The sequence below is a fragment of the Oncorhynchus mykiss genome, chromosome 14 (assembly GCF_013265735.2).
Source record: "Oncorhynchus mykiss isolate Arlee chromosome 14, USDA_OmykA_1.1, whole genome shotgun sequence".
In the NCBI taxonomy this organism is placed as follows: domain Eukaryota; kingdom Metazoa; phylum Chordata; class Actinopteri; order Salmoniformes; family Salmonidae; genus Oncorhynchus; species Oncorhynchus mykiss.
The window spans coordinates 36,425,257-36,442,051 of NC_048578.1; the positions used below are offsets into that span (position 1 = coordinate 36,425,257).

The following is a 16,795-nucleotide window of genomic DNA, read 5'->3' on the forward strand; positions in this document are numbered from 1 at the left end:
GTTCATGCTCTCCCTGTCTCTCTCTCTGGGTCTCCCTCTCCCGTTTTCTTTCTTTCTTTCTTTCTTTCTTTCTTTCTTTCTTTCTTTCTTTCTTTCTTTCTTTCTTTCTTTCTTTCTTTCTTTCTTTCTTTCTTTCTTTCTTTCTTTCTCTTTTCCTCTGTCTCTGTCTCTCTCTGCATCTCTCTCTCTCTCTCTCTCTCTCTCTCTCTCTCTCTCTCTCTCTCTCTCTCTCTCTAGAACAGTGAGCATCACCAAGCACATGCATTGCATCTTTCCATCCCCTAATTGTGCTGTCTGCGTCTGTGTCGAACACACACATCCTGATTCAGCGGGAATGTGAGAGAGGAGAAGGAGGAGGGCCAGTCGTTTACCAATCACAAGGGTTTCCCCCACCTCCCTCCCGGCTAACCTCCCTCCCTCTCTCCCTCTCTCCCTCCCTCCCGGCTAACCTCCATCCATCCCTCCATCCCTCTCTCCCTCCCTTCCTCTCTCTCTCCCTCCCTCCCTCCCTCTCTCCCTACCTCCCTCCCTCCCTCCCTCAGTCTCTAAGCACGTTGGGGGAGGAAAAAGTGCTGGGCAGAGAAAAAAAGTGATAAGCAGCTTTGAAACACATTCCCGCTGAATCAGGATGTGTGTGTTCGACACAGACGCAGACAGCACAGCATTGGCTAGCTCTCTCTCCCCCACAGACACAGAAGCCAGCGAGTGTCTCACAACCAAAGCTAACATAGCCTTATTAACGTGACGAGAGGGAGACTCAGGGAGACACGACTGACTGTCTACTCTCAGGGAGAGGAGGAAGCAGGGGACACTTGACTTCCCAACACCCTGATCCAGAACACCTGGAGGGAGAAAATCGTTCCCTCTGCATACACTGAGGAACACACAACAACAACAAGCCTGAGAAGAAGAAGAGAGGTCTTTCACTTTCCCTTTCTCTCTTTCTACCTCTCTCTCTCCTGCTGTGGAGCTCATCTCTCCAGTCCCTCAAGGTGCTCTGCTGACCGGGTTTGACTGATCTGCTGTCATCATGTCAGATGGAGAGGAGTGTCTCTCTCCCATCGGTCTGGACTGCTGCTCCTGCTGCCTGGACCTGGCCAACTGTGACGACCCAGCTAGAGGTGGGGGCCAAGGCAGAGGCCAAAGCACCCCTCTGATGGGCAGCCCCACGTCGCTCAGCCACTTCCGCCAGTTCCGTGAGCAGCTGACGTTCCAGAACCAGAACGTGAACACAGACAAGCTGAACAGCATGATGAGGCTGGACTCTCTGGAGTCTGTGGTCAGAGACCCCTGTTACCTGCTCAACGAGGGCATCTGCAACAGCAACATCGACCAGACCACGCTGTCCATCCTGCTGTTCTTCCACAGGTACTGTACTTCACCTCTCTCTACCTCTCATCCTCATTTACACCTCCACTTTTATTTCATCCCGTTTCTGTTTCTGATACATTAAAACACCTCAAAAATATCTCTATATTTCAAATTTTCTCACTAAACATTACAGTGTAATTATTTTTGTAAGTACTGCACAGTGTAATAATTAATGTGATTACTCGTTGTTATATTGTGCTTAGAGCAGTAATCTTACCTGGGTTATGGAAAGGTACAATGACTAAGTTCAATACTGTCACTGCGTACAGGACAGGTAATAACTAAATACATTGTCAGTACTGAAGGGATATCAAATCCAGTTGTATTGGTCGCAGACACATATTTAGCAGATGTGATGTGGCAAACTGCTTGTGTTCCTAGCACCAACTGTGCAGTGGTATCTATCTAACAAAAAACGATATTACTGCTACTGTCACGTTCTGGCCTTTATTTCCTTTGTTTTGTATTTATTTAGTATGGTCAGGGCGTGAGTTGGGTGGGCAGTCTATGTTTGTTTTTCTAGGTTTTGGGTATTTCTATGTTTCGGCCTAGTATGGTTCTCAATCAGAGGCAGGTGTCATTAGTTGTCTCTGATTGAGAATCATACTTAGGTAGCCTGGGTTTCACTGTGTGTTGGTGGGTGATTGTTCCTGTCTCTGTGTTTTGCACCAGACAGGACTGTTTTTGGTTGTCCACGTTTATTGTTTTGTAGTGTTTATCTGTTTTTATTAAACATGAATCAATATAATTACGCAGCGTTTTGGTCCGCCTCTACTTCACCCCAAGAGAACCGTTACAGCTACTGTTGGAGCTAAGAACAGAAGCATTTCGTTACACCCTCCTACTCACTTGTACTCAAAGTTGTTACGTCATCGTTACCCTCCATTCCATCTTTCTGTTCCACTTCCTGATGATGTCATTTTTCAATGTTCATTTACTAGGAATGTATTGGTGATATCCCTGTGATAACCACAAATGACCACAATAATATCATCAACCTAATGAAAAAACTGACGTGCTAAGAATGTTTATGATTTGAGAGCTGAACGACAAGTCAACTAGTTTTCATTACACCTCATTTCTACACATAAAGATATAATTATGCATTTCACTCTCCAATGCATAATAATAACTTTTCAAAGGACTCAGGTAAAAGACAGAAGACACACAATTATGAATGAATTATTATTATTAATTATTAGTGTATTTATGAAGTCCTTTTTTTCATCATCAGTTGTCACAAAGAGCTTGTACAGAAACCAGCCTAAAACACCAGAGAGCAAGCAATGCACATGTAGAAGCACGGTGGCTAGGAACAACTCCCTAGAAAGAGGAGGAACCTTGAAAGGAACCTAGAGAAGAGCCAGGCTCTGAGGAGTGGCCAGTCCTCTTCTGGCTGTGCCGGGTGGAGATTATAACAGAACCAGGTCAAGATGTTCAAATGTTAATGGATGACCAGCAGGGTCAAATAATAATCACAGTGGTTGTAGAGGGTGCAACAGGTCAGCACCTCAGGAGTAAATGTCAGTTGGCTTTTCAAACCCGAGCGTTCAGAAGTCGAGACAACAGGTACGGTAGAGAAGGAGAGAGAGGGAGGGAGAGAAAGAGAGTTAGAGACTGAGACAGCAGGTCCGGTAGAGAAGGAGAGAGAGGGAGGGAGAGAAAGAGAGTTAGAGACTGAGACAGCAGGTGCGGTAGAGAAGGAGAGAGAGGGAGGGAGAGAAAGAGAGTTAGAGACTGAGACAGCAGGTCCGGTACAAGGCAGCACGTCTGGTGTACAGGTCAGGGTTCCATAGCCACAGGCGAAACAGCAGAAACTGGATCAGCAGCACGACCAGGTGGACTGGGGACATGAAAAGCCAAGAGTCATCAGGCCAGGTAGTCCTGAGGCATGGTCCTAGGGCTCAGGTCCTCTGGGATGGAAGAGAGAGAGAGAGATGGGAAACTTCACACAGGATGACAGATAAGATAGGAGAATTACACCAGATATAACAGACTGACCCTAGCCTTCCGGCACATAGACTATTGCAGCATAGATACTGGAGTCTGAGACGGGAGGGGTTGGGGGACACCTCAACCTGGGACACCTGGGGGACCACACCGTGGTCTGACGATACCCCTGGACCGGGCCAACCAGGCAGGATATAACCCCACTCACTTTGTCAAAGCACAGCACCCACACAACTAAATGTATATCAACAGACCACCAACGTACTACCCTGAGACAAGACTAAGTATAGCCCATGAAATGGGCTTCCTGTCCGGCAAAACTGAACAGGAAGTTCACGTTAGTGACTCAACCCACTCAAGTTGAGTATAGTGGGGGGAAAAGCCTGGCACTGCGTGACGCACCCCTCTTCTGGGGACGGCATGGTAGAACACCAGTAAGCCCTTCAGAAAAACAGGGAAAAAACAACACAAATCTCTAGAGGTCACTGTAAACACAACGCATCACAAAACCTCTAGAGGTCACTGTAAACACAACGCATCACAAAACCTCTAGAGGTCACTGTAAACACAACGCATCACAAACCCTCTAGAGGTCACTGTAAACACAACGCATCACAAACCCTCTAGAGGTCACTGTAAACACAACGCATCACAAACCCTCTAGAGGTCACTGTAAACACAACGCATCACAAACCCTCTAGAGGTCACTGTAAACACAACGCATCACAAACCTCTAGAGGTCACTGTAAACACAACGCAGCACAAAACCTCTAGAGGTCACTGTAAACACAACGCATCACAAAACCTCTAGAGGTCACTGTAAACACAACGCAGCACAAAACCTCTAGAGGTCACTGTAAACACAACGCATCACAAACCCTCTAGAGGTCACAGTAAACACAACGCATCACAAACCCTCTAGAGGTCACAGTAAACACAAAGCATAACAAACCCTCTAGAGGTCACAGTAAACACAAAGCATCACAAACCTCTAGAGGTCACTGTAAACACAACTCATCACAAACCTCTAGAGGTCACTGTAAACACAACGCATCACAAGACCTCTAGAGGTCACTGTAAACACAACGCATCACAAACCCTCTAGAGGTCACTGTAAACACAACGCATCACAAACCTCACTAGGCAGCTTGTGATATTGGACGAGTTTTGAATTAGTTTGGGTGGATTGCAGAAGGCTTATTAAAATCTAAATATACTCCTCTCTCATCATTGCCAAATTGTAAATGTAAACCACAGGTTTGTTTGGAAACATGCTGACGTGTTAGTTGGGATTATAGTTGGCATGCAACTGCTTACTGCCAGTTCCGCATCTCCCTTTGGCCAGCACAAACCAACCCTTGGGATGACTTAAACTCAGTTCAAATTAGAGGTAACAGTTTTCCATTAAAACTCTTCCATAGATTCAGCAGCCATCATTGCTGTACTTCTGATTTATGAACGGTTTAACAGTACTGTCTGTACACGCTGTTAGGACTAACAGTACTGTCTGTACACACTGTTAGGACTAACAGTACTGTCTGTACACACTGTTAGGACTAACAGTACTGTCTGTACACACTTTGTTAGGACTAACAGTACTGTCTGTACACACTGTTAGGACTAACAGTACTGTCTGTACACACTTTGTTAGGACTAACAGTACTGTCTGTACACACTTTGTTAGGACTAACAGTGCTGTCTGTACACACTTTGTTAGGACTAACAGTACTGTCTGTACACACTTTGTTAGGACTAACAGTACTGTCTGTACACACTTTGTTAGGACTAACAGTACTGTCTGTACACACTTTGTTAGGACTAACAGTACTGTCTGTACACACTTTGTTAGGACTAACAGTACTGTCTGTACACACTTTGTTAGGACTAACAGTACTGTCTGTACACACTTTGTTAGGACTAACAGTACTGTCTGTACACACTTTGTTAGGACTAACAGTACTGTCTGTACACACTGTTAGGAGTAACAGTACTGTCTGTACACACTGTTAGGACTAACAGTACTGTCTATACACACTTTGTTAGGACTAACAGTACTGTCTGTACACACTGTTAGGACTAACAGTACTGTCTGTACACACTGTTAGGACTAACCGTACTGTCTGTACACACTGTTAGGACTAACAGTACTGTCTGTACACACTGTTAGGACTAACAGTACTGTCTGTACACACTGTTAGGACTAACAGTACTGTCTGTACACACTGTTAGGACTAACAGTACTGTCTGTACACACTGTTAGGACTAACAGTACTGTCTGTACACACTGTGAAAGGTACAGATTACAAGTGGCATGTTTCGTTTCTGAGTAGTAAAATGTGAAGGCCTCCTGAGAAATATCTGAGCTAGGACCGGGAGGAAGACATTATGTCGACAACGAGTGTCGTTATCAACGGAGACGCCCCCCTTTGACTTCCACATACAGAGCATTCAGAAAGTATTCAGACCCATTGACTTAGTCCACATTGTGTTACGTTACAGCCTTATTCTAGAATTGATTAAATTATTGTTTTTCTCTCATCCATTTACACATAATACCCCATAATGACAAAGTGAAAACACGTTTCTAGAAATGTTTGCAAATGTATTGAAAATTAAATACAGAAATATCTCATTTACATAAGTACTCACACCCCCCGAGTCAATACCTTGTAGAAGCACCTGCGGCAGCGATTACAGCGGTGTGTCTTTCTGCGTCTCTAAGAGATTTCCACACCTGGATTGTGTAATATTTGCCCATTATTATTTTCTAAAATTCTTCTAGCTCTGTCAAATTGGTTGTTTACCACTGCTAGACAACCAGTTTTTAGGCGTTGCCATAGATTTTCAAATCCACGCAACGCATCACGTGACTTGTTCATTTAAAGATTTACTCCTGAACTTATTTAGTCTTGCCATAACAAAGGGGTTAAATACTTTATTGACTCAAGACATTTCAACTTTAGATTTTTTTATTAATTTGAATAACATGTAGAAATACATAATTCCACGTTGACAATATGATTATTTTATTAAAGATTTTATTATTAAAGATATTTTGCATAGACCAGTGACAACAACTAAATGTAATCCATTTTAAATCCAGGCTGTAGCACAACAAAATGTGGAAAAAGTCAAGGGGTGTGAATACTTTCTGAAGGCTCTGGATGTTAATCTCTTGTGATGATACGGAAATGTGTGTGTGTGTGTGTGTGTGTGTGTGTGTTGTTTGCCAATGGAACACTCTGTTGTCGATGTATTTATGATAGGGTGGGTGTGTCGGGTTGATAGGACTATTGCAGAACAGGGGTCAAAACCTTCTGGCCAAAGCCACTGTGGTCAACTGGTCCTTCCTCCCTCCGTAGAGTTGACCACATTTCCTGTAGAAACGATGATACTTGTTTATGCCAGCCGGTGCTTTAATCATTCATTGGATGAATGCTAAAACACATGATTTGTAGTTGGATATGAGGAAGGGGTGTGGTCGTTAAATGCTGCAGGACGGCCATATGCAGCGGTCTGGATTGCAATGGGATGGTGAAAGATGGAGGCAGGGGGTAGTTGTGACGAGGACACCAGTCTGCAGACAGAATACTCAGCCTACTACCTGGCACCTCCCTATACCTGCAGGGCAATCACAGATGGCTAGATAAAAATGTGGCATTTGGAACAAGAACTGTCTTGGGGAACTTGTGTGCAATGCAAATTGTCCGGGTAACCATTTGGTTACCTGTTCAGGAGTCTTATGGCTTGGGGGTAAGAACTGTTGAGAAACCTTTTTGTCCTAGACTTGGCACTCTGGTACGGCTTGCCATGCGTTAGTAGAGAGAACAGTCTATGACTGGGGTGGCTGGGGTCTTTTACAATTTTCTGGGCCTTCCTCTGACACCACCTGGTGTAGAGGTCCTGGATGGCAGGCAGTGATGTTCTGGGCCGTACGCACTACCCTCTGTAGTGCCTTGTGGTCGCAGGCCGAGCAGTTGCCATACCAGGCAGTGATGCAACCGGTCAGCATGCTCTCGATGTTGCAGCTGTAGAACCTTTTGAGGATCTCAGGACCCATGCCAAATCTTTTTAGTTTCCTGAGGGGGAATAGGTTTTGCCGTGCCCTCTTCACAACTCTCTTGGTGTGTTTGGACCATTCTGGTTTGTTGTTGATGTGGACACCAAGGAATGTGAAGCTCTCAACCTGCTACACTACAGCCCCGTCGATGAGAATGGGTATGTGCTCGGTGCTCCTTTTCCTGTAGTCCACAATCATCTCCTTAGTCTTGGTTACATTGAGGGATAGGTTGTTATTCTGGCACCACCCGGACAGGTCTCTGACCTCCTCCCTATAGGCTGTCTCGTCATTGATCAGGCCTACCACTGTTGTGTTGTCTGCAAACTTAATGATGGTGTTGGAGTCGTGCCTGGCCATGCAGTCGTGGGTGAACAGGGAGTAAAGGAGGGGACTGAGCACGCACCCCTGGGGAGCCCCACTGTTGAGGATCAGCGTGGCATATGTGTTGCTACCTACCCTCACCACCTGGGGGCGCCCTGTCAGGAAGACCAGGATCCAGTTGCAGAGGGAGGTGTTTAGTCCCAGGTTCCTTAGCTTAGTGATGAGCTTTAAGGGTACTATGGTGTTGAACACTGAGCTGTAGTCAAGATACAGTAATGGTGTTTTAATGAACTTGTTGAGTTACAGCATTGTTGTGACTGTGTTAATGGATGTTGGTGCTCCGCCAGGAGATGTCTGGCAACAGTGTAGTGTCCTTGTTATATGGGTGGTGTGTGTGTGTGTGTGTGTGTGTGTGTGTGTGTGTGTGTGTGTGAGGTGTTCCCCTGTTCTCTCTCTGTATGTCTGGTTCAGAGTATCATCAGGAGCCATCTGTACATGCTCTCTCAACGACCCAAACGGAGTCACTCTCAGTGGGGGACAGCTGTCGCTGTGGACCTCTTCACCACATCACCAGCCAGGCTCTGTCAGTGGGGCCACATCACCAGCCAGGCTCATACAGAGGTCCTCTCATACAGATATCTACTCATGCAGATATCTACTCATGAAGAGACCTACTCATACAGATGTTCCTACACTAACTGTCCATGTTGTGTAGCAGCCACTCTGGGCTTGTTAGGCCATGAAGGATGTCAATGGTAATGTCATGAGTAGATACTGTCAATAGTAGTAGAGTAGTACTGAGTAGATACTGTCTATAGTAGTAGAGTAGTACTGAGTAGATACTGTCTATAGTAGTAGAGTAGTACTGAGTAGATACTGTCTATATTAGTTTAGTACTGAGTAGATACTGTCTATAGTAGTAGAGTAGTACTGAGTAGATACTGTCTATATCAGTAGAGTAGTACTGAGTAGATACTGTCAATAGTAGTAGAGTAGTACTGAGCAGATACTGTCGAAGGCACTGCATCTCAGTGCAAGCGGCGTCACTACAGTCCCTGGTTCAAATCCAGGCTGGTTCACATCCGGCCGTGATCGGGAGTCCCATAGGGCGGAGCACAATTGGTCCAGCGTCGTTAGGGTTTGGCCCTGGGTAGGCCGTCATTGTAAATAAGGAATTTGTTCTTTAACTGACTTGCCTAGTTAAATAAAGTACTGAGTAGATTCTGTAAATAGAAAAAGGGAGATTACCGATATGCTGACCTCACCATTCTTTCGTCCTTGAAGAGATAAACCTAATAATCTGAGACAGTTTAAGCTCCAGGGGTCATTGTATGAATCAGCTGCTGTTCCTACTGTCCACTGGAATTGTTGCAGAGCCTTCACTGCCTCGTGACCCAGTCTCTGGGTCTCAGCTCTGTGTTGACCTCTCACCATACCATGGGCCAGTTCACTTGTTGAGTGAACTTCTGTTTACATCTAAGAATGACAAACTCGCCGCGTCTTGCTCTGTTGATATAAAAAGGCCTTTACAAAAAAATAAAAAGATTGATTGATTCTTGGAATAGACTGTTAGAGCAGGAGGGAAGTAAATAGAGAGAGAGAGAGAGTACATTACTGAGGTCAAAACCCGACAGAAAGAGTTGAACTCATTATCTCTGTGAAGAACGTGTTATCTCCCTATGTGGTCCAGAGGCTTCCATCTTTTTGAGGACACAGATGACTTTTTTATTTTATTTTATTTTTTTTAGCAGGACTCAACTCTGTCATACTGTTATGACTTCAGTCTTGGGGCAGAATTCCACAAGAGGATTGAACGAAAACAGTCCCACCCATTGGTGCAGTCATTTACCTAACAAGCGTAGTACAAAGCCGACACCCTCAGAGGTAATATCAATCAGCATTGCATGCCAGCGACAGAGCTTCGACACAATCAATTAACGATCAATTAACCAAACAGATACAAAAAAGAAAAGAAAATATATAAATTGGCATACTTCAAAAGAGACAAGGGAGTGTCACCACCACCCATTCATGTATTAGAAGCACAAGCATTTCGCTACACTCGCATTAACATCTGCTAACCATGTGTATGTGACAAATAACATGTGATTTGATTTGAGTTATTATTTTATTAGGTCTACCTGTTGGGTGCAACTCCTGACATCTAGCTATGGGTGTTCTAGTTGGCATGGAAGGGGGTGTGTTATTTAAATTCAGTGGTAGAGGTTAAGTGGTGATAGCTGGCTGTAGTGTGTGTGTGTGTGTGTGTGTGTGTGTGTGTGTGTGTGTGTGTGTGTGTGTGTGTGTGTGTGTGTGTGTGTGTGTGTGTGTGTGTGTGTGTGTGTGTGTTGTGTGAGTGTGTTGTGGTAGAGTGGTGATAGCTGGCTGTAGTACTGGCCCACACGCCAGTCTTATCTGCTTGTACTCCGGCTCAGTCTGGCACGTATTGAAGATAATGAAACAGTCTGTAAACACAACACACCCCTGTCAACACACAGAACACCAGCCATCCAGGCTGTAAACACAACACACTCCTGTCAACATACACAACACCAGCCATCCAGGCTGTAAACACAACACACCCCTGTCAACATACACAACACCAGCCATCCAGGCTGTAAACACAACACACCCCTGTCAACACACAGAACACCAGCCATCCAGGCTGTAAACACAACACACTCCTGTCAACATACACAACACCAGCCATCCAGGCTGTAAACACAACACACCCCTGTCAACATACACAACACCAGCCATCCAGGCTGTAAACACAACACACCCCTGGCAACATACACAACACCAGCCATCCAGGCTGTAAACACAACACACCCCTGTCAATATACACAACACCAGCCATCCAGGCTGTAAACACAACACACCCCCTGTCAACATACACAACACCAGCCACCCAGGCTGTAAACACAACACACCCCCTGTCAACATACACAACACCAGCCATCCAGGCTGTAAACACAACACACTCCTGTCAACATACACAACACCAGCCATCCAGGCTGTAAACACAACACACTCCTGTCAACATACACAACACCAGCCATCCAGGCTGTAAACACAACACACCCCTGTCAACATACACAACACCAGCCATCCAGGCTGTAAACACAACACACCCCTGGCAACATACACAACACCAGCCATCCAGGCTGTAAACACAACACACCCCTGTCAATATACACAACACCAGCCATCCAGGCTGTAAACACAACACACCCCCTGTCAACATACACAACACCAGCCATCCAGGCTGTAAACACAACACACCCCCTGTCAACATACACAACACCAGCCATCCAGGCTGTAAACACAACACACCCCCTGTCAACATACACAACACCAGCCATCCAGGCTGTAAACACAACACACCCCCTGTCAACATACACAACACCAGCCATCCAGGCTGTAAACACAACACACCCCCTGTCAACATACACAACACCAGCCATCCAGGCTGTAAACACAACACACCCCCTGTCAACATATACAACACGAGCCATCCAGGCTGTAAACACAACACACCCCCTGTCAACATACACAACACCAGCCATCCAGGCTGTAAACACAACACACCCCCTGTCAACATATACAACACCAGCCATCCAGGCTGTAAACACAACATACCCCCTGTCAACATACACAACACCAGCCATCCAGGCTGTAAACACAACACACCCCCTGTCAACATACACAACACCAGCCATCCAGGCTGTAAACACAACACACCCCCTGTCAACATACACAACACCAGCCATCCAGGCTGTAAACACAACACACCCCCTGTCAACATATACAACACCAGCCATCCAGGCTGTAAACACAACACACCCCCTGTCAACATACACAACACCAGCCATCCAGGCTGTAAACACAACACACCCCCTGTCAACATACACAACACCAGCCATCCAGGCTGTAAACACAACACACCCCCTGTCAACATACACAACACCAGCCATCCAGGCTGTAAACACAACACACCCCCTGTCAACATATACAACACCAGCCATCCAGGCTGTAAACACAACACACCCCCTGTCAACATATACAACACCAGCCATCCAGGCTGTAAACACAACACACCCCCTGTCAACATACACAACACCAGCCATCCAGGCTGTAAACACAACACACCCCCTGTCAACATATACAACACCAGCCATCCAGGCTGTAAACACAACACACCCCCTGTCAACATACACAACACCAGCCATCCAGGCTGTAAACACAACACACCCCTGTCAACACACAGAACACCAGCCATCCAGGCTGTAAACACAACACACTCCTGTCAACATACACAACACCAGCCATCCAGGCTGTAAACACAACACACCCCTGTCAACATACACAACACCAGCCATCCAGGCTGTAAACACAACACACCCCTGGCAACATACACAACACCAGCCATCCAGGCTGTAAACACAACACACCCCTGTCAATATACACAACACCAGCCATCCAGGCTGTAAACACAACACACCCCCTGTCAACATACACAACACCAGCCATCCAGGCTGTAAACACAACACACCCCCTGTCAACATACACAACACCAGCCATCCAGGCTGTAAACACAACACACTCCTGTCAACATACACAACACCAGCCATCCAGGCTGTAAACACAACACACTCCTGTCAACATACACAACACCAGCCATCCAGGCTGTAAACACAACACACCCCTGTCAACATACACAACACCAGCCATCCAGGCTGTAAACACAACACACCCCTGGCAACATACACAACACCAGCCATCCAGGCTGTAAACACAACACACCCCTGTCAATATACACAACACCAGCCATCCAGGCTGTAAACACAACACACCCCCTGTCAACATACACAACACCAGCCATCCAGGCTGTAAACACAACACACCCCCTGTCAACATACACAACACCAGCCATCCAGGCTGTAAACACAACACACCCCCTGTCAACATACACAACACCAGCCATCCAGGCTGTAAACACAACACACCCCCTGTCAACATACACAACACCAGCCATCCAGGCTGTAAACACAACACACCCCCTGTCAACATACACAACACCAGCCATCCAGGCTGTAAACACAACACACCCCCTGTCAACATATACAACACGAGCCATCCAGGCTGTAAACACAACACACCCCCTGTCAACATACACAACACCAGCCATCCAGGCTGTAAACACAACACACCCCCTGTCAACATATACAACACCAGCCATCCAGGCTGTAAACACAACACACCCCCTGTCAACATACACAACACCAGCCATCCAGGCTGTAAACACAACACACCCCCTGTCAACATACACAACACCAGCCATCCAGGCTGTAAACACAACACACCCCCTGTCAACATACACAACACCAGCCATCCAGGCTGTAAACACAACACACCCCCTGTCAACATATACAACACCAGCCATCCAGGCTGTAAACACAACACACCCCCTGTCAACATACACAACACCAGCCATCCAGGCTGTAAACACAACACACCCCCTGTCAACATACACAACACCAGCCATCCAGGCTGTAAACACAACACACCCCCTGTCAACATACACAACACCAGCCATCCAGGCTGTAAACACAACACACCCCCTGTCAACATATACAACACCAGCCATCCAGGCTGTAAACACAACACACCCCCTGTCAACATATACAACACCAGCCATCCAGGCTGTAAACACAACACACCCCCTGTCAACATACACAACACCAGCCATCCAGGCTGTAAACACAACACACCCCCTGTCAACATATACAACACCAGCCATCCAGGCTGTAAACACAACACACCCCCTGTCAACATACACAACACCAGCCATCCAGGCTGTAAACACAACACACCCCCTGTCAACATACACAACACCAGCCATCCAGGCTGTAAACACAACACACCCCCTGTCAACATACACAACACCAGCCATCCAGGCTGTAAACACAACACACCCCCTGTCAACATACACAACACCAGCCATCCAGGCTGTAAACACAACACACCCCCTGTCAACATACACAACACCAGCCATCCAGGCTGTAAACACAACACACCCCCTGTCAACATACACAACACCAGCCATCCAGGCTGTAAACACAACACACCCCCTGTCAACATACACAACACCAGCCATCCTGCAGTACCTGGGTATTTAGGGCTAATATTATTAGCATTTTGTATTTGTATTAATTAGGGATCCCCATTAGTTCCTGCCAAGGCAGCAGCTACTCTTCCTGGGGTTTATTATGGATCCCCATTAGTTCCTGCCAAGGCAGCAGCTACTCTTCCTGGGGTTTATTATGGATCCCCATTAGTTCCTGCCAAGGCAGCAGCTACTCTTCCTGGGGTTTATTATGGATCCCCATTAGTTCCTGCCAAGGCAGCAGCTACTCTTCCTGGGGTCCAAACACATTATGGCACTTACATTACGTAGAAAACAAAATATAAAACAGTACATCATATAACGTTATTACAGCAGTAGATATCTACAATACAAGAAGGCACCGACAGAGATGGTCGCCTCGCTTCGAGTCCTTAGGAAACTATGCAGTATTTTATTTTTTTAAGTATTATTTCTTACATTGTTTAAAAAAACAAAATAATTATGAATATATATATATTTTTTAAATTGAATATCTAAAACATACAATGTACTTGCAGTAAAGCCGCTCAACAACTACACCACACCAGTCATCCAACAGACTCCCATTCAGAGCGACACACAGAAGCAACCAGTGATATACGCCCTGCTCAAGGGCACGTCGACAGATATCCCACAAGGCAAAAAACAGGGACCCGAATCCTCCAAGATCCCCCCCCCCCCCCCCCCCCACAGTTCCCCAAGATCTGTCCCTCAACCATCCAAGACCCCTCCCACAGTCCACCCCCAAGAAAAATTATAATTATAATAGTAAATACAAATAATTCCATTCCCCCTCCCCCAATAACCCCCACCCCCAATAATCCCCCACCCCCAATAATCCCCTCCCCCAATAACCCCCCACCCCATATAACCCCCTCCGCCAATAACCCCCTCCCCCAATAACCCCCCACCACCAATAACCCCCCACCCCCAATGACCCCCACCCCCAATAACCCCCCATCCCCAATAACCCCCTCCATCAAAAACCCCCACCCCCAATAACCCCCACCCCCAATAACCCCCCTATATAAGCCCCTTCATGTTCATGTGCAAAGGATTAGTATTTCAATTGTTATAATTATTAACTCTGTAATGTCTTCTTAGTCGACCCCCACTTCCCCTTTTATCTAACAAGCCGCCATGCCGGTTTAGCCCACTAGGGCACATTCTCCTATCATTTCTTGAAACCATATTTACTTTGTTTGTTTGTGTGTGCACTTCTGTGATTGTTTAGTTAGTTAATAAATACATAATTTAAGACAATTGATGTATGGATGATGCATAGTGAAGACTGGGTTCGTGCAGATAACCAACAATTTACGACATTTGGAATGAGACTAACGTGAGGTAAAATAAATCATCAAGTCATTAATCAGAAGACTAATTGATCAGAAATAAAATATCTGAAAAGTTATATTAGGAAAATTATAACTTTGTAATCTGAATATTTTCCTTGGTGCCCCGACTTCCTAGTTAATTACATTTGCCTGATTAGTTCATCACGAAATGCTAATTACGGAGAATCTTTGATAAAAACGAAAAGTCTTCAGTTAATGATAGTAAAGACACGACAGCCTCAAATAACAACATTGATTTATACGCTGACTCGGTGAGTGAGTTTAAATAAATGGATTGGAGATGTTGTACCCTCTGTGACTATTAAACCCTCCCCTAACCAGAAATCGTGGATGGATGGCGGCATTCGCGCAAAACTGAAAGTGCGAATCAACGCATTTAACCATGGAAAGAGGTCTGGGAAAATGGCTGAATATAAACAGTGTAGTTATTCCCTCCGCAAGGCAATCAAACAAGTGAAATGCCAGTACAGGGACAAAGTGGAGTCACAATTCTTAGGCTCGACACAAAACGTATGTGGCAGGGTCTGCAGGATAACACGGACTACAAAAAATGTAAAAAGCCGACACCACGCTTCCAGACAAACTAAACACCTTCTTTTCCCGCTTTGAGGATAATACAGTGCAACCGTCATGGCCCGCTAACAAGGACTGTGCCACCCCCCCCCCCCCCCCCTTCTTCGTGGCTGACGTGATGATAACTGAACTAAATGACTACTGCCCCATAGCACTCACTTCTGTCATCATGAAGTACTTTGAGAGACTAGTCAAGGATCATATCACCTCCACCTTACCATCCACCCTAGACCCACTTCAGTTTGCATACTGCCCAAACAGGTCCACAGACGATGCAATTGCCATCACACTGCCCTACCCCATTTGGATAAGGGTAATACCTATGTAAGAATGCTGTTCAGCTCAGCATTCAACACCATAGAACCCTCCAAGCTCATCGTCAAGCTGGAGGTCCTGGGTCTCAACACCGCCCTGTGCAATTGGGTCCTGGACTTTCTGACGAGCCGCCCCCAGGGGGTGAAGGAAACAACATATCCACTTCGCTGATCCTTAACCCCCTTAGCCCCCTCCTGTACTCCCTGTTCATCCACGACTGCATGGCCATGCACACCTCCAACTCAATCATCAAGTTTGCAGACGACACAGCAGTAGTGGGCTTGATTATCAAAAACGATGAGACGGCCTACATGGAGGAGGTGAGGGTTACAGTAGTGTGGTGTCAGGTAAAAAACCTCTCACTCAACGTCAACTAAACAAAGGAAATGATCGTGGACTTTAGGAAACAGCAGAGGGAGCAACCCCCTATCCACATCGAAGGGACAGCAGTGGAGAAAGTGGAACGTTTTAAGTTCCTCAGCATACACATCACAGACAAACTGAAATGGTCCACCCACACAGACAATGTGGTGAAGAAGGCGCAACATGTTTACATATCTTACATTACTCAACTCATATGTATATACTGTATTTTATACCATCTATTGCACCTTGCCTATGCCCCTCGGCCATCGTTCATCCATATACTTATATGTACATATTCTCATTCACCCCTTC

At 45.9% G+C, this 16,795-nt stretch overlaps 1 protein-coding gene across 1 annotated transcript in view; it reads left to right on the forward strand.

Moving 5' to 3' along the window:
• The first annotated feature begins 643 nt into the window (after nt 1-643).
• LOC110489223 overlaps nt 644-16,795 on the forward strand; it is a 76,111-nt gene continuing 59,959 nt past the window's right edge. Inside the window, exon 1 of the mRNA XM_021561857.2 lies at nt 644-1,368. Coding sequence (XP_021417532.2) covers nt 1,031-1,368 — 338 coding nt within the window. The 5' untranslated portion in view covers nt 644-1,030. The remainder of the gene's footprint in view (nt 1,369-16,795) is intronic.